This window comes from Salmo salar, chromosome 06, assembly GCF_965601325.2.
Source record: "Salmo salar chromosome 06, fSalSal1, whole genome shotgun sequence".
Classification (NCBI taxonomy): domain Eukaryota; kingdom Metazoa; phylum Chordata; class Actinopteri; order Salmoniformes; family Salmonidae; genus Salmo; species Salmo salar.
Window position 1 is genome coordinate 53,110,290 of NC_138296.1, and position 25,584 is coordinate 53,135,873.

General features: G+C 41.9%; 1 protein-coding gene and 1 non-coding gene across 3 annotated transcripts in view; one reads left to right on the top strand and one right to left on the bottom strand.

The window, feature by feature from the left end:
• Positions 1-19,605, top strand: part of dusp10 (dual specificity phosphatase 10) — a 28,193-nt gene extending 8,588 nt beyond the window's left edge. For both annotated transcript variants that reach the window (XM_014204673.3, XM_014204672.3), the window contains exons 3-4: positions 12,919-13,305; positions 15,140-19,605. In XM_014204673.3, coding sequence (XP_014060148.1) covers positions 12,919-13,305; positions 15,140-15,405 — 653 coding nt within the window. In that variant the 3' untranslated portion in view covers positions 15,406-19,605. The remainder of the gene's footprint in view (positions 1-12,918; positions 13,306-15,139) is intronic.
• On the bottom strand, positions 13,639-13,693 carry LOC123743598 (U7 small nuclear RNA). The gene has a single exon (XR_006770454.1). It is a non-coding gene; the product is annotated as a U7 small nuclear RNA (small nuclear RNA).
• Positions 19,606-25,584: the final 5,979 nt, after the last annotated feature.

The following is a 25,584-nucleotide window of genomic DNA, read 5'->3' on the forward strand; positions in this document are numbered from 1 at the left end:
CAGAAGAATCTGGGTTTGGCGGATGCCAAGAGAACGCTACCTGCCCCAATGCATAGTGCCAACTGTAAAGTTTGGTGAAGGAGGAATAATGGTTTGGGGCTGTTTTTCATGGTTCAGGTTAGACGCCTTCGGTCCAGTAAAAGGAAATCTTAACGCTACAGCATACAATGACATTCTAGACGATTCTGTGCTTCCAACTTTGTGGGGAAGGCCCTTTCCTGTTTCAGCATGGCAATGCCCCTGTGCACGAAGCGAGGTCTGTACAGAAATGGTTTGTCAAATCGGTGTGGAAGAACTTGACTGGCCTGCACAGAGCCCTGACCTCAACCACGTCGAATGAGATGTTCGACGAGCGGGTTTCCATATACTTTTGGCCGTGTAATGTACATAGACCATGAAACATATGTGGTTGATATTTTTGGCGAACAGTGTTTTTTTTGATTTCCTGAGAATTGTTCGTGAAATGTATGAATGGTAGTTAATTTACCCATAAGGAGGGATACCAAATGTTAGTTAAGATTTACTCATACATTAATAATGAAATGTGAAAACTGTTTTGGATGCATCCCAAATAACATTCCATTCCCTAGCTACTTAGTGCACTACTGTTCAATCAAAAGTACATAGGGAATAGGGTGTCATTTCAAATCAAATCAAATTTTATTGGTCACATACACATGGTTAGCAGATGTATTGCGAGTGTAGCGAAATGCTTGTGTTTCTAGTTCCGACAGTGCAGAAATATCTAACACGTAATCTAACAATTCCACAACAACTACCTAATACACACACATCTAAGTAAGGAATGGAATAAGAATATATACATATAAATATATGGATGAGCAATGACAGAGCGGCGTAGGCAAGAGGCACTAGATGGTATCAAATACAGTATATATATATGAGATGAGTAATATAAGATATGTAAACATTATTAAAGTGGCATTATTAAAGTGACTATTGATCCAATGACTTCAAGTCTGTATATAGGCAGCAGCCTCACTGTGTTAGTGATGGCTATTTAACAGTCTGATGGCCTTGAGATAGAAGCTATTTTTCAGTCTCTCGGTCACATCTTTGATATACCTGTACAGACCTCGCCTTCTGGGTGGTAGCGGGGTGAACTGGCAATGGTTTGGGTGGTTGTTGTCCTTGATGATCTTTTTGGCCTTCCTGTGACATTGGATGCTGTAGGTATCCTGGAGGGAAGGTAGTTTGCCTCCGGTGATGCGTTGTGCAGACCACACCACCCTCTGGAGAGCCCTGCGGTTATGGGCAGTGCAGTTGCCGTACCAGGCAGTGATGCAGCCCGACAGGATGCTCTCAATTGTGCATCTGTAAAAGTTTGTGAGGGTTTTAGGTGACAAGCCAAATTTCTTCAGCCTCCTGAGGTTGAAGAGGCACTGTTGCGCCTTCTTCACCACACTCTCTGTGTGGGTGGGCCATTTCAGTTTGTCCGTGATGTGGAAGAACTTGACTGGCCTGCACAGAGCCCTGACCTCAACCACATCGAATGAAATGTTCGACGAGCGGGTTTCCACATACTTTCGGCCGTGCAATGTACATAGACCATGAAACATATGTGGTTGATATTTTTGGCGAACAGTGTTTTTTTTTGATTTCCTGAGAATTGTTCGTGAAATGTATGAATGGTAGTTAATTTACCCATAAGGAGGGATACCAAATGGTAGTTACGATTTACTCATACATTAATGAAATGTGAAAACTGTTTTGGAGGTGTTGGAGGTGTGCATGGCCACGCAGTCATTGGTGAACAGGGATTACAGGAGGGTGCTGAGCATGTACCCTTGTGGGGCCCTAGTGTTGAGGACCAGCGAAGTGGAGATGTTGTTTCCTACCTTCACCATCTGGGGGTGGCCCGTCAGGAAATCCAGGACCCAATTGCACAGGGCGGGGTTGAGACCCAGGACCTCAAGCTTAATGATGAGCTTGGAGGGTACTATGGTGTTGAATGCAGAGCTGTAGTCAATGAACAGCATTCTTACATAGGTATTCCTCGTGTCCAGGTGAGATTGTGCAGTGTGATGGCGATTGGATCACCTGTGGACCTATTGGGGTGGTACGCAAATTGAAGTGGGTCTAGGGTGGCAGGTAAGGTGGAGGTGATATGATCCTTGACTAGTTTCTCAAAGCACTTCATGATGCCAGAAGTGAGTGCTACGGGGCGATAGTCATTTAGTTCAGTTACCTTTGCATTCTTGGGTACAGGAACAAAGGTGGCCATCTTGAAGCATGTGGGGGACTGCAGACTGGGATAGGGAGAGATTGAATATTTTCGTAAACACACCAGCCAGCATGCTCTGAGGACACTGCTAGGGATGCTCTCTGGGCCGGCAGCCTTGCGAGGGTTAACACGTTTAACCTCTATGGGCTATGTGGGACGCAAGCGTCCCACCCCTGGTACACCCTATCAACAACAGGTGAAATATCAAGAGCGCCAAATTTGAAAACAATTAAATGTCATAATTCAAATTTCTCAAACATACAACTATCTTACACCCTTTGAAAGATAAACATCGCCTTAATCTAACCACGTTGTCCGATTTCAAAAAGGCTTTACGGCAAAAGCATAAAGTTAGATTATGATAGGAGAGTACATTGACAATAGCTGTGTGTAATGTTTTGTCAATTCAAAGACAGGCGTCACCAAAAGCAGAAAACCAGCTAAAATGATGCACTAACCTTTGACAATCTCCATCAGATGACACTCCTAGGACATTATGTTACACAATGCATGCATTTTTTGTTCTATCAAGTTCATATTTATATCCAAAAACAGCGTTTTACTATGGCGTTGATGTTGAGGAAATCGTTTCCCTCCAATAACCGCCAGTCAAGCAGCACAACAAATTAAATAATTACTATTCGAAAACAGTGGTAAAATATTATATTGTCATTCAAAGAATTATAGATTTACATCTCTTGAACGCAACCGGATTGCCAGATTTAAAAATAACCTTACTGGGAAATCACACTTTGCAATAATCTGAGCACTGCGCCCAGAAAAATACGCTTTGCGATACAGACTAACCGCCATGTTGGAGAGATCTAAAATCGAAAATACTACGTAAATAATCCATTACCTTTGATTCTCTTCATCAGATGTCACTTCCAGGAATCCCAGGTCCATAACAAATGTAGTTTTGTTCGAAAAAGCTCATAATTTATGTCCAAAAAGCTCCGTGTTGTTAGCACATGATCTATGCTCGCCGGACTTGTCTTCATAAACGAGGGGGAAAAAAATATTTACGTTCGTTCAAACATGTCAAACGTTGTATAGCATAAATCATTAGTGCCTTTTTTAACCAGAACATGAATAATATTCAAGGCGGATGATTTCATTCTCTTTTAAAACGTATTGGAACGAGAGTACCCAACATGAACTTGCGCGCCAGAGTCTAATCGGCCACCACCGTTCCAAGGCTCTTGTTCGTTCAGTTCTCACAGTATAAGACTCAAAACACTTTCTAAAGACTGGTGACATCTAGTGGAAGCCATAGGAAGTGCTCAACAATTAATAAGCCCCTGTGTGTTTCAATGGCATAGGCTTAAAGGTAATTCAACACATCAGGTATCCACTTCCTGTCAGAATTTGTCTCAGGGTTTTGACTGCCATATGAGTTCTGTTATACTTACAGACACCATTCAAACAGTTTTAGAAAATTCAGAGTGTTTTCTATCCAAACCTGAACAATAATATGCATATTCTAGCTTCTGAGTTGGTGTAGGAGGCAGTTAAAAATGGGCACATATTTTTTTCAAAATTCTCAATACTGCCCCCTAGCCCCAAGAGGTTTTAAATGTCTTACTTACTTACTTACGTTGACCACGGAGAAGGAGAGCACACGTTGTCCTTGGTAGGTGGCACTGTATTATCCTCAAACTGGGCAAAGAAGGTGTTTAGTTTGTGTGGAAGCAAGACGTCGATGTCTGACGTGGCTGGTTTTCTTTTTGTAGTCCTTGATTGTCTGTTGACCCTGCCACATACGTCTTGTGTCTGAGCCGTTGATTTGTGACTCCACTTTGTCTCTATACTGACATTTCACCTTGTTTGATTGCCTTACTGAGGGAATAACTACACTGTTTGTATTCAGTCATATTCCCAGTAGACTTTCCATGGTTAAATGCAGTGGTTCGCGCTTTCAGTTTTGTGTGAATGCCGCCATCTATCCATGGTTTCTGGTTAGGGTAGGTTTTAATAGTCATAGTGGATACAACATCTCCTATGCACTTCCTTATAAACTCACTCACCGAATCAGCGTATAAATCGATATTATTCTCTGTGGCTTTGAACATATCCCAGTCCACGTGATCAAAACAATCTTGAAGTGTGGATTCCGATTGGTCAGACCAGCATTGAATTGTCCTTGTCACGGGTACATCCTGTTTGAGTTTCTGCCTATCGGAAGGGAGGAGCAAAATGGAGTCGTGATCAGATTTGCCGAAGGGAGGGCGGGGGAGGGCCTTGTATGCATCGCGGAAGTTAGAGTTGCAGTGATCCAGAGTTTTGCCAGCGCGAGTACTACAATCAATATGCTGATAGAATTTAGGTAGCCTTGTTCTCAAATTTGCTTTGTTAAAATCCCCAGCTACAATAAATGCAGCCTCAGGATGTATGGTTTCCAGTTTGCATAATGTCCAGTGAAGTTCCTTGAGGGCCGTCGTGGTATGGGCTTGAAGGGGGATATACATAGCTGTGACAATAACCGACGAGAATTCTCTTGGGAGATAATACGGTTGGCATTTGATTGTGAGGAATTCTAGGTCAGGTGAACAAAAGGACTTGAGTTCCTGTATGTTGTTACGATTACACCATGAGTCGGTAATCATGAAACATACACCCCCCCTTCTTCTTCCCAGAGAGATGTTTATTTCTGTCGGCGCGACGCACAAAGAATCCCGGTGGCAGTACCGACTCCGACAGCAAATTCCGAGAGAGTCATGTTTCCGTGAAACAGAGTATGTTACAATCCCTGATGTCTCTCTGGAAAGCAACCCTTGCCCTAATTTCATCTACCTTGTTATCTATAGACTGGACATTAGTGAGTAATATATTCGGAAGCGGTGGGTAGTGTGTGTGCCTCCGAAGTCTGACCAGAAGGCCGCACCGTCTACGGCGACGTTGTTTTGGGTCAGCCTCTGGAATCAGTTCAGATGCCCTGGGTGGTTCGGACAAAGGATCCGCTTCAGGAAAGTCGTACTCCTGGTCATAGTGCTGGTAAGTTGACTTCACTCTGATATTCAATAGTTCTTCCCGGCTGTATGCAATAACACTTAAGATTTTCTGGGCCACCAGTGTTAGAAATAATACATTTAAAAAAAATACTTCAACGTTTCCTAAGGACTGTCGGCGCCATCTTTGGAATGCAACCTCAGTCTTTTGGGACGCAACCTCAGTCTCCGGTTTAATCATTGGGCTTTCTCCAGAATAATAAATCATCAAATGGCGTACATCAATATGGTTGTTGGATCTTGGATGGCATATTTTGATGCATAGAACAGCAACATTTCTAGTCCTGACTTGCTTTTTTCCCTGTGACCCAGACTTAAATGTAGTAATGAGTTATATAGCTGTCAAATGTGTCATAAGCAAACATCATGATTGATGTTAAGACTGTGGACCTTACAGTTGATGGATAGCACTGAATAGTGGAAACTGTGAGAAGCCCTCAGAGCTTCAGAGAAGTTGTAATTTATGAGTGAGGAACTGTGCTGGAGGCTTCTAAAAGTGAGAGAGACACATGAAGGTGCTTTCCTCCATGAGATTGTTGAAAGATGCTTCACAGATCTCACCTCTCTCCACAATGTGGCAGAAAATTATTCTGCCTTTTCTACTATTCTCACTCTCGCCTCTCAAAAGAAGCTATTTACCAATTGACCGCATCTCCACAAGAAAGGCGCCGCTTGAATATGTGCAATACAAGTACAATTTTTTCAAAGATGATTTTGGTTGAACAGTTAAATCTGTTAATTTGTTGAAAAATCCAGAAAGAGAAAGCTATGTAATGCATCATTAGAGAATCTTGACACACAGCCCCCCCCCACACACACACACACACACACACACACACACACACACACACACACACACACACACACACACACACACACACACACCCCTAGTAACGTCATAACTAGGTTGTGGTGGTCACTATGATTTATTCAACTGTAGTAATGTTCAACGCCTTTAGGACTCATGTGAAGAGACTCTCATTCCATTATTTACCCTCAGAGTGAGTGTTTAAAAAATATATATATATATTTCACCTTTATTTAACTAGGCAAGTCAGTTAAGAACACATTCTTATTTTCAATGATGGCCTAGGAACGGTGGGTTAACTGCCTTGTTCAGGGGCAGAACGACAGATTTTTACCTTGTCAGCTCGGGGATTCATTTTTGCAACCTTCCGGTTACTAGTCCAACGCTCTAACCACCTGCCTTACATTGCACTCCACGAGGAGCCTGCGTGGCAGGCTGACTACCTGTTACGCAAGGGCAGCAAGAAGCCAAGGTAAGTTGCTAGCTATCATTAAACTTAACTTATAAAAAACAATCAATCTTAACATAATTACTAGTTTATCTAGCGTGTCCTGCGTTGCATATAATCGATGCGGTGCCTACTTCGACAAACGGGTGATGATTTAACAAAAGCGCATTTGCAAAAAAAGCACTGTCGTTGCACCAAGGTACCTAACCATAAACATCAATGCCTTTCTTTAAAATCAATACACAAGTATTTATTTTTAAACCTGCATATTTAGTTAATATTGCCTGCTAACATGAATTTCTTATAACTAGGGCAATTGTGTCACTTCTCTTGCATTCCGTGCAAGCAGTCAGGGTATATGCAGCAGTTTGGCACCTGGCTCAAACTGTGTGAAGTCCATTTATTCCTAAAAAAGGCCGTAATTAATTTGCCAGAATTGTACATAATTATGACATAACATTGAAGGTTGTACAATGTAACAGCAATATTTAGACTTAGGGATGCCATCCGTTAGATAAAATACGGAACGGCTCCGTATTTTACTGAAAGAATAAACGTTTTGTTTTCGAGATGATAGTTTCTGGATTCGACCATTTTAATGACCTAAGGCTTGTATTTCTGTGTGTTATTATGTTATAATTAAGTCTATGATTTGATAGAGCAGTCTGACTGAGCGATGGTAGGCAACAGCAGGCTCGTAAGCATTCATTCAAAGAGCACTTTCGTGTGTTTTCCAGCAGCTCTTCCAATGCTTCAAGCATTCGCTGTTTATGACTTCAAACCTATCAACTCCCGAGATTAGGCTGGTGTAACCGATGTGAAATGGCTAGCTAGTTAGCGGGGTGCACGCTAATATCGTTTCAATCGGTGACTTTACTTGCTCTGAGACTTGGAGTAGTTGTTCCCCTTGCTCTGCATGGGTAACGCTGCTTCGAGGGTGGCTGTTGTCGATGTGTTCCTGGTTTGAGCCCAGGTAGGAGCGAGGAGAGGGACGGAAGCTATACCATTACACTGGCAATACTAAAGTGCCTATAAGAACATCTAATCGTCAAAGGTATATGAAATACAAATCGTATAGAGAGAAATAGTCCTATAATTCCTATATCCTATAATATCTACAACCTAAAACTTCTTACCTGGGAATATTGAAGACTCATGTTAAAAGGAACCACCAGCTTTCATATGTTCTCATGTTCTGAGCAAGGAACTTAAACGTTAGCTTTTTTTACATGGCACATATTGCACTTTTACTTTCTTCTCCAACACTTGGTTTTTGCATTATTTAAACCAAATTGAACATGTTTCATTATTTATTTGAGGCTAATTGATAGTATTTATGTATTATATTAAGTTAAAATAAGTGTTAATTCAGTATTGTTGTAATTGTCATTATTACAAATAAATAAAAAAATCGTCCGATTAATCGGTATCTGCTTTTCTGTGGTCCTCCAATAATCGGTATCGGGATCGGCGGTGAAAAATCATAATCAGTCAACCTCTAGTTTGTACTGCAGGATGCACATTTCTGCTTGAAAAAGCTAGCCTTAGCTATCCTAACTGCCTGTGTATATTTGTTCCTAACTTCCCTGAAAAGTTGCATATCACAGGGGCTATTCGATGCTAATGCAGAACGCCACAGGATGTTTTTGTGCTGGTCAAGGGCAGACAGGATAACAACAAAAAAATCCAGAAAAACGCATGTCAAAAATGTTATACATTGATTTGCATTTTAATGAGGGTAATAAGTATTTGACCCCCTCTCAATCAGAAAGATTTCTGGTTCCCATGTGTCTTTTATACAGGTAACGAGCTGAGATTAGGAGCACACTCTTAAAGGGACCAAGACCAAAGAGCTCTCCAAGGATGTCAGGGACAAGATTGTAGACCTACACAAGGCTGGAATGGGCTACAAGACCATCGCCAAGCAGCTTGGTGAGAAGGTGACAACAGTTGGTGCAATTATTCACAAATGAAAGAAACACAAAAGAACTGTCAATCTCTCTCTGCCTGGGGCTCCATGCAAGATCTCACCTCGTGGAGTTGCAATGATCATGAGAACGGTGAGGAATCAGCCCAGAACTACACGGGAGGATCTTGTCAATGATCTCAAGGCAGCTGGGACCATAGTCACCAAGAAAACAATTGGTAACACACTACGCCGTGAAGGACTGAAATCCTGCAGCGCCCGCAAGGTCCCCCTGCTCAAGAAAGCACATATACATGCCCGTCTGAAGTTTGCCAATGAACATCTGAATGATTCAGAGGACAACTGGGTGAAAGTGTTGTGGTCAGATGAGACCAAAATGGAGCTCTTTGGCATCAACTCAACTCGCCGTGTTTGGAGGAGGAGGAATTCTGCCTATGACCCCAAGAACACCGTCAAACATGGAGGTGGAAACATTAAGCTTTGGGGGTGTTTTTCTGCTAAGACAGGACAACTTCACCGCATCAAAGGGACGATGGACGGGGCCATGTACCGTCAAATCTTGGGTGAGAACCTCCTTCCCTCAGCCAGGGCATTGAAAATGGGTCGTGGATGGGTATTCCAGCATGACAATGACCCAAAACACACGGCCAAGGCAACAAAGGAGTGGCTCAAGAAGAAGCACATTAAGGTCCTGGAGTGGCCTAGCCACTGTGGAGGGAGCTGAAGGTTCGAGTTGCCAAAGGTTCGAGTTGCCAAACATCAGCCTCGAAACCTTAATGACTTGGAGAAGATCTGCAAAGAGGAGTGGGACAAAATCCCTCCTGAGATGTGTGCAAACCTGGTGGCCAACTACAAGAAACGTCTGACCTCTGTGATTGCCAACGAGAGTTTTGCCACCAAGTGCTAAGTCATGTTTTGCAGAGGGGTCAAATACTTATTTCCCTCATTAAAATGCAAATCAATTTATAACATTTTTGACATGCGTTTTTCTGGATTTTTTTGTTGTTATTCTGTCTCTCACTGTTCAAATAAACCTACCATTAAAATTATAGACTGATCATTTCTTTGTCAGTGGGCAAACGTACAAAATCAGCAGGGGATCAAATACTTTTTCCCTCACTGTAGCAGCACGAGCTCTGAAGATAGATGGGGGGGCAATCAATTCACATATGGTGTCGAGGGCACAGCTGGGGGCAGAGGGTGGTCTATAGCAAGCGGAAACGGTGAGAAACTTGTTTCTGGAAAGGTGAATTTTTAGAAGTAGATGCTCGAATTGTTTGGGTACAGACCTGGATATTAAGACAAAACGCTGCAGGCTATCTTTGCAGTAGATTGCAACTCCGCCCCCTTTTTCAGTTCTATCTTGTCGGAAAATGTTATTGTTAGGGATGGAGATTTCAGGGTTTTTGGTGGTCTTCCTAAGCCAGGATTCAGACACAGCTAGGACATTCGGGTTGGCAGAGTGTGCTAAAGCAGTGAATAAAACAAAACTTAGGGAGGAGGCTTCTAATGTTAACATGCATGAAACCAAGGCTTTTACAGTTACAGAAGTCAACAAATGAGAGCGCCTGGGAAATGGGAGTGGAGCTAGGCACTGCAGGGCCTGGATTAACCTCTACATCACCAGAGAAACAGAGGAGGAGTAGGATAAGGGTATTGCTAAAGGCTATAAGAACTGGTAGTCTAGTACGTTTGGAACAGAGTAAAAGGAGCAGGTTTCTGGGAATGGTAGAATAGATTCAAGGCATAATGTACATTCAAAGGTATGGCAGGATGTGAATACAGTGGAGGTAAACCTATGCATTGAGTGACGATGAGAGAGATATTGTCTCTAGAAACATTATTTAAACCAGGTGAGGTCACCGCTTGTGTGGGAGGTGGAAATAAAGGGTTAGCTAAGGCGTATTGACCAGGGCTAGAGGCTCTACAGTGAAATAAGGCAACAATCACTAACCAAAACAGCGATGGACAAGGCATATTGACATTAGGGAGAGGCATGCGTAGCCAAGTGATCATAGGGGTCCAGTGAGTAGCTCGGCGGGCTGGAGACACGGCAATTCAGACAGCTAGCGGGCCGGGGCTAGCAAGCTAGCAATAGGGCCTTAGAGGGACGTCGCGACCGAAGAAGTCTGTTGTAGCCCCCTCGTGCTGTTACGTCGGTAGACCAGTCGTGATTGATCAGCAGACTGTGGTAAAGGGGTGCAGGCCAATTGGCAAAATAGGTATAGTGGCCAAAGAATTTGTCCGATGGGCCTCTTTAGCTAACAGTCTGATATGCTCTAGACAGCCAGCGGGCCGCAGCTATCAGGCTAGCAGATGTGCATTCAGGGGACGTCGCGACGGATTAGCCAGTGGATTAGCCGTGTCGGCAGTAAAAGCGGTCCAGGCCAATTGGCAAAATAGGTATTGTAGCCCAAGGAGTGGCTGATGGACCTCTTCGGCTAGCCGGGGGAGATGGGCCTACAAAGGCTAGCTCCAGGCTAATTGGTTCTTGCCTAGCTCCAGGCTAATTGGTTCTTGCTTCGGGACAGAGACGTTAGCCAGGAGTGGCCACTCGGATAGCAGCTTACTAGCTGCGATGATCCAGGTGAAAAGGTTCAGAACTTGCAGTAGGAATCCGGAGATATGGAGAAAAATACGTCCAATTTGTTCTGGTTTGAGTCGCGCTGTGCATACTGGCAAGAGTTGTCCGGGCTATAGGTTAGCTGATGACCGCTGACTACTAGCTAGTAGCTAGTTAGTTGGCTAGCTTCTGTTGGGGGTTCCGGTTCAAAAGTAAAGAAAATAGGAGATTCGTACCACATTGGGTGAGGCGGATTGCAGGAGAGTATGTTGAAGTTGAGATTAAGAAAAATAAATATATGTGAAGAAAAAAATATATAAAAAGATCTATACACAGGACACGACAAGACGAGGACAAAGACGTCTGACTGCTACGCCATCTTGGAATACTTGCGTGAGAGAGTGATGAAAAAGCGTTACTTGAGAAACATAGCACTTTAATTTGTTTGTTTAGTGTGGCCCTATCAGTTAGACTCATTTTATGACCCTCTTATGATAGACAACATCCTCCCTAGTTGAAAGTTGATAGGAGATCCTCACCTGCCCCATTTCTAGGGCGAAGCCGGTGAGGCCATACCATGAACTCACTTAGCATGATGTTAGCTTTTGTTAACTGATACTGATACTCTGTGTCAGGCCCCTATGCAACACCCCCTCCTCCGCCTAACCCTCCTCCGCTCTGGAGGGAGGCAGGGTGCCGATGGCGTCATGCCCTGTGTGTATTAACGTTATGTTAACGTTGTGTCAACGTTACACGGTTTTATTTGAAGGAGTGCAGATGTCCAGAAAGACAAATGTTCAACATTTATAAACTTTATTTGGCCATCATCTTTGGCTCTGAGGTGAGTGATGATAGCTATTTTTCAGAGGTAAAAAATGGGAATGCTGTGTGGATTGCCTTGGGGCCGTGTTTTATGTTTCTCTCACTCTCTAAATGATGAAGGAAATAGGACATTACCTCCAGGACCGTAGGTGATTGAGAGACAGAAACAAATGAAGTGCAAAGCCTTCCCTTCAAGCTGATGTGATATCCAATTCAAATGGCAAACAAATGATATGGTTTGAATGGTTGGGTTAGTAAGGGGGATTGGAGTGTCCCAGTGTTCGACTTCAGGCTATAGAAGTGTACGTTATGATAAGTTGGTCACCTATTTTGCCACCCTATCAGATTGATATGAAAAACTCCATTGATATGAAAAACTCCACTTTTCAAAGAAGAAACGAGGAGAAATGGGCCAGAAAGAAGGTAGAACAACCAAATAATAGGTAGATACATCAATTGGATTCTAAGAATATTTTGAAGATAAATACACAACGTATAGGATGAGAGGATGAGAGTACTAAAAACGAAATATAGTACTAATGGTCAATAGGGAATTGTCAATGTAAATAGGAGTTGGTTTTCAGATCAACAGCTGTTTAGAATCTGTGGAATGTCACTCCTGAACTCAGAGCTACGTGTGCTACGTTCTGTACATTTAGTCGGGAGCAGGATACTTGTTATTTGGCCATTGGCCCAGTTGTACTGCAAGGACTTCTGATTGGTCAACCCCAGGCTAGGGTGGGGGGTTATAAATGGCATCCTGTTCCTTTGTTCTGTAGAGAAAAGCTGAGGAGACTGAAAATCTACCTCCCAGCGTAACATCTGATTTGTCCTTCTCAAATAAACCTATTTTTCTGCCCCTGATTTGCTTTGGAGTTTGTGTTATTGAAGAATAACATCAACTGCTAACAGGATGGACATGGATTGTTTTTGATTGTTTAATACAGTAATATTTCGTAGCAGACATGTTCCTGTCAGACAGTAGTAACCTGCCATTGACAGAAAGGATTATACCTGCAGGCGTTAAGTTTATTGTCACATTTAAGTGTATTTATGTTTCGCTGACTCATCTTGTCTGTTGTCTGTTGTTTACCCAGGGGGCCTCAGCTCCTTTAGACAGAACCACCAGCGCCTGTGTGACCACTCCCTCCACCTCCACGAGAGCCTGGACGCCAGCATGGGCGTCAGTGAGGCCTCCGGCCACACGGGGGCGCTACCTCACTCCATGTCCCTGCCCTCCACGCCGGACATCGAGAATGCCGACCTGACGCCAATTCTGCCCTTCCTCTACTTGGGCAATGAGCACGACGCGCAGGACGCCCACACGCTGCAGCGTTATAACATCAGCTTCGTGCTTAACGTTACCACCCACCTGCCGCTCTACCATTACGATACGGGTCTCTTCAGCTACAAGCGGCTGCCCGCTACCGACAGCAACAAGCAGAACCTGCGCCAATACTTTGAGGAGGCTTTTGAATTCATCGGTACGTGGGAAATTTTTCCAAGACTAGTCAGTGCATGGCGGCTTGGCCCACATGAAAAAGTACTATATTGTGTACAATGGTATGAATACTATAGTATTCACTGTACTGTTTTTGCTGACTTTACTGTAGAATACTGTAGTATTTATAGTTTGATATAGTATAAATACTGCAGTATTTTTTTGTTTGTATATACTATAGTAATTACTGTTGTGTTTTTGCGGACTGAAGTATACTGTAGTGTCTTTATACTTTAGGATTTACTGTAGTGTTTTTGGGGACATTACTGTCGTATTTACTAAAGTGTTTTTGTTTTATTATCTTTGACATAGAAGTGGAGACTTTCTCCTTGAGAAAATCTACTGGAGAAATACTAAAATAGCAAATTTTCCATAACAGACAGACAGACGGACGGGCGGGCGGGCGGGCGGGAAGGAAGGAAGGACTGGGTTCTGAACGGAGAGTTTAGTACTCTACTCTTTTCTATGACCTGTAGGGAACACAGTATATGGTCTATATTTGGCATGTAGGTTTTTCACTAACAGGTAGCACAAATTGGGATATGGGGGAGGGGAATTGGCAAGGTATATGCAAATTAAATACTGCAGCATTTACCATAGTAAAACATATATAGTGTTTTTGAGGACATTTCTGTTGTATTTACTACAGTGTTTTTTGTGTGGATAATACTGTAGTATTCTATACTATACTACAAAATTATATACTAAGTACTACACATAATTGAGGGATACTAATGTATAGTATTCTAAAATATGCTATAGTTTACTGTAGTATTCTATAGTAAACTGTAGTATTTCTTATTTGGGTGGGTGCACAGTAGAAGTTTACAACACATTTAGGAACACCTTCCTAATATTTAGTTGTACCCCATTTTGCCATCAGAGCAGCCTCAATTCTTTGGGGCATGGACTCTACAAAGTGTCGAAAGCGTTCCACAGGGATGCTGGCCCATGTTGACTCCAATGCTTCCCACAGTTGTGTCAAGTTGGATGGATGTCCTTTGGGTGGTGAACAATTCTTGATACACACGGGAAACTGTTGAGCATGAAAAACCCAGCAAGGTTGCAGTTCTTGACACACTCAAACCTGGCATCTACTACCATACCCCGTTCAAAGGCACTTCAATATTTTGTCTTGCCCATTCACCCTCACAATCCATGTCTCAGTTTTCTCAAGGCTTAAAAATCCTTCTTTAACCTGTGTCCTCCCCTTCATCTACACTGATTGAAGTGGATTTAACAAGTGACATCAATAAGGGATCATAGCTTTCACCTGGATTCACCTGGTCAGTCTAGTCATGGAAAGAGCATAACGCATTGTAGACTCAGTGAATAGGGCAGAGCAGGGCAGGGGTTGCAGTTGGTGGCAGTGGTGGGATCTCATTGAATCGATTCAGTTGTATTATTTATTTTCAGGCCATATTATGATTGGAATAAGTCAGTGATTTAGCTTGGTTGATACATATTCAAATGGCTTGTTTTTATCGATCAGAGGCTGTGTAGGTTGTCGGACTTTGGAAATTATGGATTTGTTAGCTCTACAGTTAGTATAACGTATGCACAGTGTAGGTTTTGAGTGAGCGGACTGCAGGGAAAAATATGACACATTAGTTACATAACTAAAACATTAATGTGATGTTGTCGAAGTCTATTTTGTACTACTGCATGTTTTATGTTGCTATGATGAGTTCTATTCTAAAGAGCCTAAAATTATTATCTGTTTCTGTTGAAGTCTATTTTGTACAATGTTTCATATGCTTTAGCACTAAAACGCTCCTAAAAGTCTCCTAAAATGCTCCTCTCTTTCCTTTCTTCAGAGGAAGCACAGCAAGCAGGGATGGGCCTCTTGATCCACTGCCAGGCGGGTGTGTCTCGCTCGGCCACCATTGTCATCGCCTACCTGATGAAGCACACCTGGATGACCATGACAGACGCCTACAAGTTCGTCAAGACCCGGCGGCCCATCATCTCACCCAACCTTAACTTCATGGGCCAGCTGCTTGAGTTCGAGGAGGACTTGAACAACGGTGTCACGCCGCGCATCCTCACGCCAAAGCTCATTGGGGTGGAGACCATGGTTTAGGAGGACACCCACCGTTCCTGTTTTAGGAGGACATCCAACAGGCTACTCTTAAAGGCTGATTCTGAGAGAGAAATCTTTATTTCAGAATCTCCTAATCATGCTCTTTTGGGACTGTCACAGGGGTGCCAAAGTTCTTGAGATGAGATACGCCAAAAAATCCCAGCTGTTCCGAACTGGCCGGCTTCCCGGAGGATCAGAAGTGTTGGGGAGAGAAAACGGTCAGTGGGAAGCTGTCTGTGCATGACAACGGAGGAGCAAAAACATGGAAGGAAAGGAAAATAGATTAACTATTTCGAGAGAAAAAAACACCATGTTCTGTGGGGACTGAGCAATTTAGTAGTTAGAGAAACTGAACTCTTCAGGCTCACACTGTGCTGTGGCTCATGGTTAATGTTGCAGGCAGGCTGGGGCCGAGCTGGCCGAGGCAGTGCCTATCAGAAAAGATGAAGACTTGTTTGGTGTGTTGATGTTCTTGTTCTATTTTTATACAGGAGTTTATGGGAGTGACCATGACAAGCCCAAAGTGGCTTACTGTGCAATAATTTCTGAGTGGACTGCGCCTGAGAGCTTGATATTATGTGTATATATGGGTATTCAATGACGATTAAACATTTCCAGCTCGCTGCTGATTTGACATGAAGTAACTTTTTTTTTATTTTTTTTTATTGTTGTTGTCAATTCCGTATTTTTTGGCACATACAATTGAGCTGTTACATTTGGCACAAATTAGATTGACAAAATAGTTATATATTTTTTGAAGTGTCTCAGTTGTGTGTGTATATTTGTTTCATTCTGTTTACTCTTCAAAAATACTATACATGAAAACATTCACTTTGTCTGCAATTTTTGTTTTCCAACTGAGTTTTTCCATTGCCCATCACCATCAACCATACCATTTGTTTTTAGTAATACATTTACTGCCATAAAGAGCTTTGTACCACAAGTTTACTGAAAGCAGATAATATTGCTCCTCAAACAAAATGGTGGTTATCCTGTTTTAAGTATTACTTCAGTTGTAAAGTAGATTTGAGGACTATTCTGTGCTTCTTTTGAAATAATTTACCCTCGCTTCTAACTTGTCCCTCTTTTAATGTAGGGTCTAACCTCTCCAGATATATGTTGGTATAGTTGTCCTTATAGTGTATGTTAATACATTTACCCTGTCTCTGAATGTGACCGAGTATGATTTACTACATTACAAAATAACACAGCTCTGAGATGACCTTGAATTGGGCCTCTGGCATCAAATGAGACATTGTATCAAGGGTCATGGTTAAAAGTCAGAACTGTCGTAGAAGGAAGGTACTGTAACCCCTTTCTAATATTTTGAAACCTCCCAGTCCTGCCTCTAAGCTAACGGGGAGCTCTTGTTCTGCCACCTCGTGTAACACCAAGCTCAGTACTAGTGCCTCTATCTATGCCTTAACTAACACCTATCGTTTCTCCACTGGATCTTTTTGCGGCACTGTACAGTACAGGCCATCATCGCATGCAGACAGAAGCAGCCGTTCAGGCTGGGGTCGACTACACGGCCTGCGGATGCAAACCAAACCTTCAGCAGCAGCAGTCAACTCTGTGATACATTCAAAAGGATATTAAGGCAGTTTGCACACATTTTCACTTCAAAGAGCCTGTCACAGCATTTGTTTTAAAACCAAATTTCACTAATGGAATCTGTGCTGCTTTGGTTTTTAAGGCTATTAGGCCTTTAGATAATGTGTATTTTAAAATGACTTTGATCTGGTGCTAAATCTGATAATTGAGATCCTGAGCAACTTATAGTCTAGGCCTCTTCCACGCAGGCTGTGCTGAAGCAGAACATTCTGTTATGATGGTTGTGTGTGTGACCCCGCGCTGAGCTTTTGAATCTCATCAAAGACGAGTCACTGAAATGTTTCCTTGCATAATGCATGCTGTTTCAAACAAGGCGATGTGTAGCCACTTAGCTGCTAATTATATTGATGCTCAGTTTTGGCCCCAACTAGCGTTAGCATTAGCGTTAGTGTGACAACTCAAACAATGGTAGATTATACAACGAAAGACAAAACAGGGTCGTATTCAATAAGGCATGCAATGTTTCAAAATATTCGCAACAGAAAATGGAAATTAAAGTTTTCATTGGATAAGGGGGTCCGGCGCACAAGGGGGTCCAAAATTGGGCGGGATAACTCAATATACTTTAAAATGACTAAAACCAAATCAAAACTGTGGAAATTCGAATGGACCTACATTTATACAGTTTCTTGACTGTATCCAGCTCGCTAATATTCACCAAAATTAAAACTAGATAGTCAGGGAGTATTGAACATTTGAAGAAAAAAAAAACGATGGATAGATTCAAATTTTGGATAGATGCAAATTTAGATGCAAATTTTTTTGCCGTGGAAATATAACACATTTTCAGTGCGGCACTCTGGATCTCGTTGAAGACCGCCCCGGGCAAATTTTTTGGGACATCCCTGATTTAGTGCTTGATGAATACGACCCAGAAACAAAGACAAAACATGGAGTCATATACTAGTGTCTGAATAAATTAGGAAAAGTATACTTAAATATGCTTTGCACACGCAATCATAATATTTGTGTGGCAGTGTCCTTGGGGTTTGAACTGAAGTTACTTTGCATATAGATTATATACATACTGTTGCTACTGCTGCACCCCAAACCTCATGATTATTCATCGTATAGTCCTCTCAAGAACACATTTGAGAGTTGAGGGAGACTACAAGACAAAGTAAGCAAATTGAGGTGCTCTTTAGGAGATTGCACAGCTAAAGAGAGTACAAAGCATTTATCTATCCACAAAATATGTATGTTAGGGGTAATAAATTATATTTTTTGAATTCTCACCTATTCTTCCTGTCTTCAGTTGCTATGATCATTTACAGTACATTGGTGTATATTGGTGCTATACAATCACTGTACGTGGATATGACAGGTCTTCAAAAGTTTACCACACGTTTGTAGCTTATACATTTACAGTATATGAAATGATAACCATCTGCAAAAAAAGTACACATCTGAACCAATTAAGTAAAAAATATAAACCCCCATTTCTCTTCCACTGGTTCCTAAACCTGTTCCCTATCGGCACATCTTTGCTTTTCATTTGTAATTACAGTCTTGTATTTGATTGATAAATGTAACTGTTGTACATTCTTCTTCTCTGGTTGGAAAACAAACGGTTTATGAGAGACGCTCATAACTCTCTACTGTCTGTCCAATTTTGCTCGATGACTGTGGATGTCGAGCTTTTATGCCTCGTTCCAAATGGCACCCAATATCAGCGATTTGGGGGATTTTAGTTTCTTGTTAAAAAAGACTAAAATGACCAGGAATTCAGCTAAAATGTGTTTACTTTAGGACATCTGTTCCCAAGTATTCTCACAAATTGAAAAATCATATCCCAATGTAATCAATATGTTAAATTATTGTTCTTTTCAAATGCAATCTCTTTTTGGGTTTAGCTGTGGTCAATTTGCAGTTTACAAATTATTCAAATTATGTTCTGGCCCCCCGACCATCCGCTCTGACAAAAATCAGCCCGCGGCTGAATCTATTTGCCTACCCATGCCCTACATAGTGCACTTCTTTTGGTTAGACTTGTCGAAAGTAGTGCATTAAATAGAGAATAGGTTGCCATTTGGGAGGCAACTTTTGTGTCTCTCGCTAAGGCGGTTTTGAGTGACAGCTCCCTGAAAGGGATTCCGGTGTATGGCTTTTATTTGGAAAGACACCTCTGTATTAGAACCATATAAAACTGTCATATTTGATTTGGGACTGTTTATGGTTAGACCCGTTTAAGAGTTTCTGCTTTGGGCTCGGAGACTCTGGGGAGAACAGGGGGGTCACTATACAAGTGTATGTACTTTAACAGTGAGTGTGTCTATAGTTCCACAGTTAAAGCATATACTCTATATTCACAACTTTTCTATGCATACATTTATATCCATTACTATTTTTGCACTGACCTATGGATGGACAGCTGGATTTTATTTTTTCACAAAGGGTGCTATTATAATGGAGGCCTTCTCCCGGACAACACCTTTTTGCATGACCTGCTTAATATTCCACCCTATGACGGATCTATGACTATAAACCTCTCCTCCTCTCTATTCTTAAACAGTTGTGGTTTAAGCGCTGTAATTTTGTAATCCTTCCCTACTTGTAAGGTTTAAAATAAACCGAGGCTAAAAGTTTTATCTGGGGTTGCGTGTGTTTTTGTGTCTGTAAAAATGTTTACGTGTTTTCTTCCTTTTGATTCCATTTCCTGGTTGCATTGACTGCAAGCACACACATTTTGGGTAAATATTTTATTGTTATGTACATTATAACCCAGCAACAACAATAACAACAACAGTTTCACCACAGTGTAACACTACCACACAGTCCATAAAGAGTGGCACTATTCCCAGTTATCCCAGCCTACTGAAATGTGAATAGTCACGTCGCCGCTGCACCGAAGCAGAGTTGTGAATTATTTGCACTCGTCCATTGAACCTTGTGTCACATAGCTGCAGGACTTATGGGCCTATATTTACTCCAAACCTGCAGGAATCCACTGCTGCATGGCTAGGGGGAATAGGGGGGTTTGATTAACACAGAACGGGTCAAGTTCCCTCCATAGGAACAGGCCCAGAAATAGTTTTTAGTGTTGTTTCTAATTACGAGTGATGAGCGGCCCTGCCTCATTAATCCTTTCCTTTCAGCACTGGGCAGGCCGGCGGCACCAGAATAGCCCTGATCTTAGCGCTGCTGCATGCACGCCACTCCCTCCCTGCTCCACACTCCCCGGCCCTGGCTACGCTTCATGGACGTATTAGGAAAGGTAGGCTCTCCCAGCTCTGGGCCCAAGAGGATGGCCTATCTCTTGGACACACACACACAATATAAACACACACACATACATTCTGTACACTTGCGTACTGTAAATAGGCATATACACACACACACACTCACATACTATACACACACACACTCACACACAAACAAACACATGCACATGCGCCCACACACACACTCAAACACACATAGCTACATACACAATAGGCGGACGGTGGCACCTTAATTGGGGAGGAGGGGCTGATAGTAATGGTTGAAATGTGATCAAAGGAATAGCATTAAACCCATCAAACACATGGTTTCCGTGTTCCATTTACTGCATTCCAGCCATTATTAAGAGTCGTCCCCTCAGCAGCCTCCTGTGACGTACACACACAGTTGTATACACTCTGCTGCCCCCCAGCCAGAGGACTCAGAAATAAACCAGGGAGGATGTTTCAGTTTGAGCCCTGCTGCACTGGTAATTGTCAAAACAGTTTCCTGTGTCATAGGAGGGATGAAATCAACCTACTCGCACAATATCCCTTCAAGCCTGGATAAAATACTGTAACACAAATACTGCAACTGCTCTCTAAGGTGCTGCTTGCCAAAGCTAAACTATGCTCCCTAAAAACTAGAATCCTTCAACATTTTTATACTATGGCCTGATGAGATAACTGAGAACTGGATTGTGGAGGCCAGGTCATCTGATGCAGCACTCCATCACTCTCCTTCTTGGTAAAATAGCCCTTACATAGCCTGGAGGTGTGTTGGGTCATTGTCCTGTTGAAAAACACATGATAGTCCCACTAAGCCCAAACCAGATGGGATGGCATATCGCTGCAGAGTGCTGTGGTAGCCATGCTGGTTAAGTGTGCCTTGAATTCGAAATAAATCACAGACAGTGTGTCACCAGCAAAGCACCCCCACACCATAACATCTCCTCCTCCATTATTTACCGTGGGAAATACACATGCGGAGGTCATCTGTTCACCCACACCGCATCTCACAAAGACACGGGGGTTGGAACCAAAAACATCCAATTTGGACTCCAGACCAAAGGACAAATTTCCACCGGTCTAATGTCTAACATTTATTTGGGCTGCAATTTCTGGGGCTGGTACAGTAACTCTAATGAACTTATGGTCTGGGTCTCTGGGATTTTCATTCCTGTGGCGGTCCTCATGAGAGCCAATTTCATCATAACGCTTGATGGTTTTTGCGACTTTCAAAGTTCTTGACATTTTCTGTATTGACTGACCATCATGTATTAAAGTAGTGATGGACTGTCATTTCTCTTTGCTTATTTGAGCTGTTCTTGCCATAATATGGACTTGGTCTTTTACCAAATAGGGCTATCTTCTCTATACCACCCTTACCTTGTCACAATACAACTGATTGGCTCAAACACATTAAGAAGGAAAGAAATTCCACAAATTCACTTTTAAGAAGGCACACCTGTTAATTGAAATGCATTGCAGTTGACATTGCAATCCAGGTATATAAAGCTCTTAGAGATTTACCCAGATAGACTCATAGCTGTAATCGCTACCAAAGGTGATTATAACATGTATTTACTCAGTGGGTTGAATACTTATGTAATCAAGATATGTTAGTGTTTATGTTATAGTTATTTTTACAATTGTTCAATTTTTTTGTCTAGATTGTTGGCAAAAAATCCCACATCAATACATTTTCATCACACCTTGTAAGACAACAAAATGTGGAAACAGTAAAGGGGTGTGAATACTTTCTGAAGGCATTGTACAACATGAAATAACCAAAAACATACCAAAAACAAACAAAAGCATTTTTTATTTGTGAAAATAACATCAAATTGGTCATAAAAACAGTGTAGACATTGTTAATGTTGTAAATGACTATTGTAGCTGGAAACGGCAGTTTTTTATGGAATATCTACATAGGCGTACAGAGGCCCATTATCAGCAATGTGTTCCAATTGAGTGTTGTGTTAGCTAATCCAAGTTTATCATTTTAAAAGGCTAATTGATCATTAGAAAACCCTTTTGCAATTATGTTAGCACAGCTGAAAACTGCTGTGCTGATAAAAGAATCAAGAAAACTGGCCTTCTTTAGACTAGTTGAGTATCTGGAGAATCAGCATTTGTGGGTTCGATTACAGGCACAAAATGGTCAGAAACGAAGAACTTTCTTCTGAATCTCGACAGTCTATTCTTGTTCTGAGAAATGAAGGTTATTCCATGCGAGAAATTGCCAAGAAACTGAAGATCTCGTACAACTCTGTGAACTACTCCTTTCACAGAACAACGCAAACTGGCTCTAACCAGAATAGAAAGAGGAGTGGGAGGCCCCGGTGCACAACTGAGCAAGAGGACAAGTACATTACATTGTCTAGTTTGAGAAACAGATGCGTCACAAGTCCTCATCTGGCAGCTTCATTAAATAGTACCCACAAAACACCAGTCTCAATGTCAACAGTGAAGAGGTGACTCCGGGATGCTGGCGTTCTAGGCAGAGTTCCTCTGTCCAGTGTCTGTGTTATTTTGCCCATCTTAATCTTTTCTTTTCATTGGCCAGTCTGAGATATGGCTTTTTCTTTGCAACTCGGAGCATCCCGGAGTCGCCTCTTCACTGTTGAACAAAGCCATCACCTACAGAGAAATAAACCTGGAGAAGTGCCCCCTAAGCAAGCTGGTCCTGGGGCTCTGTTCACAAACACAAACAGACCCCACAGAGCCCCAGGACAGGAACCCAATTCAAGCAAATTATGAGAAAACAAAAAGAGAATTATCTGACACATTGGAAAGAATTTACCAAAAAACTGAGCAAACTACAATGCTATTTGGATCCTAAACAGAGAATAGACAGTGGCAGAATACCTGACCACTGTGACTGGCCCAAAATTAAGGAAATATCTGACAAAATTAAGGAAAAAATAGCCTTGTAATTGAAAATGGCCAACGGAGGTATACCTGGCTCTCAAGAGAAGACAGTGTATGTGCACACTGCCCACAAAATGAGGTGGAAACTGAGCTGCACTTCCTAACCTCTTGCCAAATGTATGACCATACAGTGAGGGAAAAAAGTATTTGATCCCCTGCTGATTTTGTACATTTGCCCACTGACAAAGAAATGATCAGTCTATAATTTTAATGGTAGGTTTATTTGAACAGTGAGAGACAGAATAACAAAAAAAGTCCAGAAAAACGCATGTCAAAAATGTTATAAAATGATTTGCATTTTAATGAGGGAAATAAGTATTTGACCCCTCTGCAAAACATGACTTAGTACTTGGTGGCAAAACCCTTGTTGGCAATCACAGAGGTCAGACGTTTCTTGTAGTTGGCCACCAGGTTTGCACACATCTCAGGAGGGATTTTGTCCCACTCCTCTTTGCAGATCTTCTCCAAGTCATTAAGGTTTCGAGGCTGACGTTTGGCAACTCAAACCTTCAGCTCCCTCCACAGATTTTCTATGATTTTCTATTTCTAACATCTCTAGGGCCAGTGGGACGATTTCGTCCCACCTACGTAACAGCCAGTGGAATCCCGTGGCGCGTTATTCAAATACCTTAGAAATGCTATTACTTCAATTTCTCAAACATATTACTATTTTACACCATTTTAAAGACAAGACTCTCGTTAATCTAACCACACTGTCCGATTTCAAAAAGGCTTTACAACGAAAGCAAAACATTAGATTATGTCAGCAGAGTACCCAGCCAGAAATAATCAGACACCCATTTTTCAAGCTAGCATATAATGTCACATAAACCCAAACCACAGCTAAATGCAGCACTAACCTTTGATGATCTTCATCAGATGACAATCCTAGGACATTATGTTATACAATACATGCATGTTTTGTTCAATGAAGTTCATATTTATATCAAAAACCAGCTTTTTACATTAGCATGTGACGTTCAGAACTAGCATACCCCCCGCAAACTTCCGGTGAATTTACTAAATTACTCACGATAAACGTTCACAAAAAACATAACAATTATTTTAAGAATTATAGATACAGAACTCCTTTGTGCAATCGAGGTGTCCGATTTTAAAATAGCTTTTCGGTGAAAGCACATTTTGCAATATTCTGAGTAGATAGCCCAGCCATCACGGCTAGCTATTTAGACACCCACCAAGTTTAGCCCTGACCAAACTCCGATTTACTATTATAAAAGTTTGATTACCTTTGGTGTTCTTCATCAGAATGCACTCCCAGGACTGCTACTTCAATAACAAATGTTGGTTTGGTTCAAAATAATCCATCGTTATATCCAAATAGCGGCGTTTTGTTCGTGCGTTCAATACACTATCCGAAGTGTAAATAAGGGTCACGAGCATGGCGTATTTCGTGACAAAAGATTTCTAAATATTCCATTACCGTACTTCAAAGCATGTCAACAGCTGTTTAAAATCAATTTTTATGCAATTTTTCTCGTAACAAATCGATAATATTCCGACCGGGAATCTGCGTTTAGGTAAACAGATGAAAGAAAACAAAGCTTTCGGTCGACGCGGGCACGAGCCTGAGTCTCACAGTACTGTAACCAGCCACTATCCAAACGCGCTACTTTGTTTCAGCCAGAGCCTGCAAAGCCACAATTCAGCATTTTGCCGCCTTCTGAGAGTCCATGTGAGCCGAAGAAAGTGTCACGTAAGAGCAGAGATCCCCTGTAATAGATAGAGATAATCAACAAGGCCAAGAAATGGTCAGACAGGGTACTTCCTGTACAGAATCTTCTCAGGTTTTGGCCTGCCAAATGAGTTCTGTTATACTCACAGACACCATTCAAACAGTTTTAGAAACTTTGGAGTGTTTTCTATCCAAAGCTAATAATTATATGCATATTCTAGTTTCTGGGCAGGAGTAATAATCAGATTAAATCGGGTACGTTTTTTATCCGGCTGTGAAAATACTGCCCCCTAGCCATAACAGGATAACATAATGTCCTAGGTGTGTCATCTGATGAAGATCATCAAAGGTTTGTGCTGCATTTAGCTGTCTTCTGGGTTTTTGTGACATTATATGCTAGCTTGAAAAATGGGTGTCTGATTATTTCTGGCTGGGTACTCTGCTGACATAATCTAATGTTTTGCTTTCTTTGTAAAGCCTTTTTGAAATCGGACAGTGTGGTTAGATTAACGAGAGTCTTGTCTTTAAAATTGTGTAAAATAGTCATATGTTTGAGAAATTGAAGTAATAGCATTTCTAAGGTATTTGAATATCGCGCCACGGGATTCCACTGGCTGTTGAGTAGGTGGGACGATTTCGTCCCACATACCCTAGAAAGGTTAAAAACTCCCAAATGAAAGTGAAGCTATTAGCCTTTAACTCTACTCCTGCTTGTGACTTTTGACACTCGTTTACTGG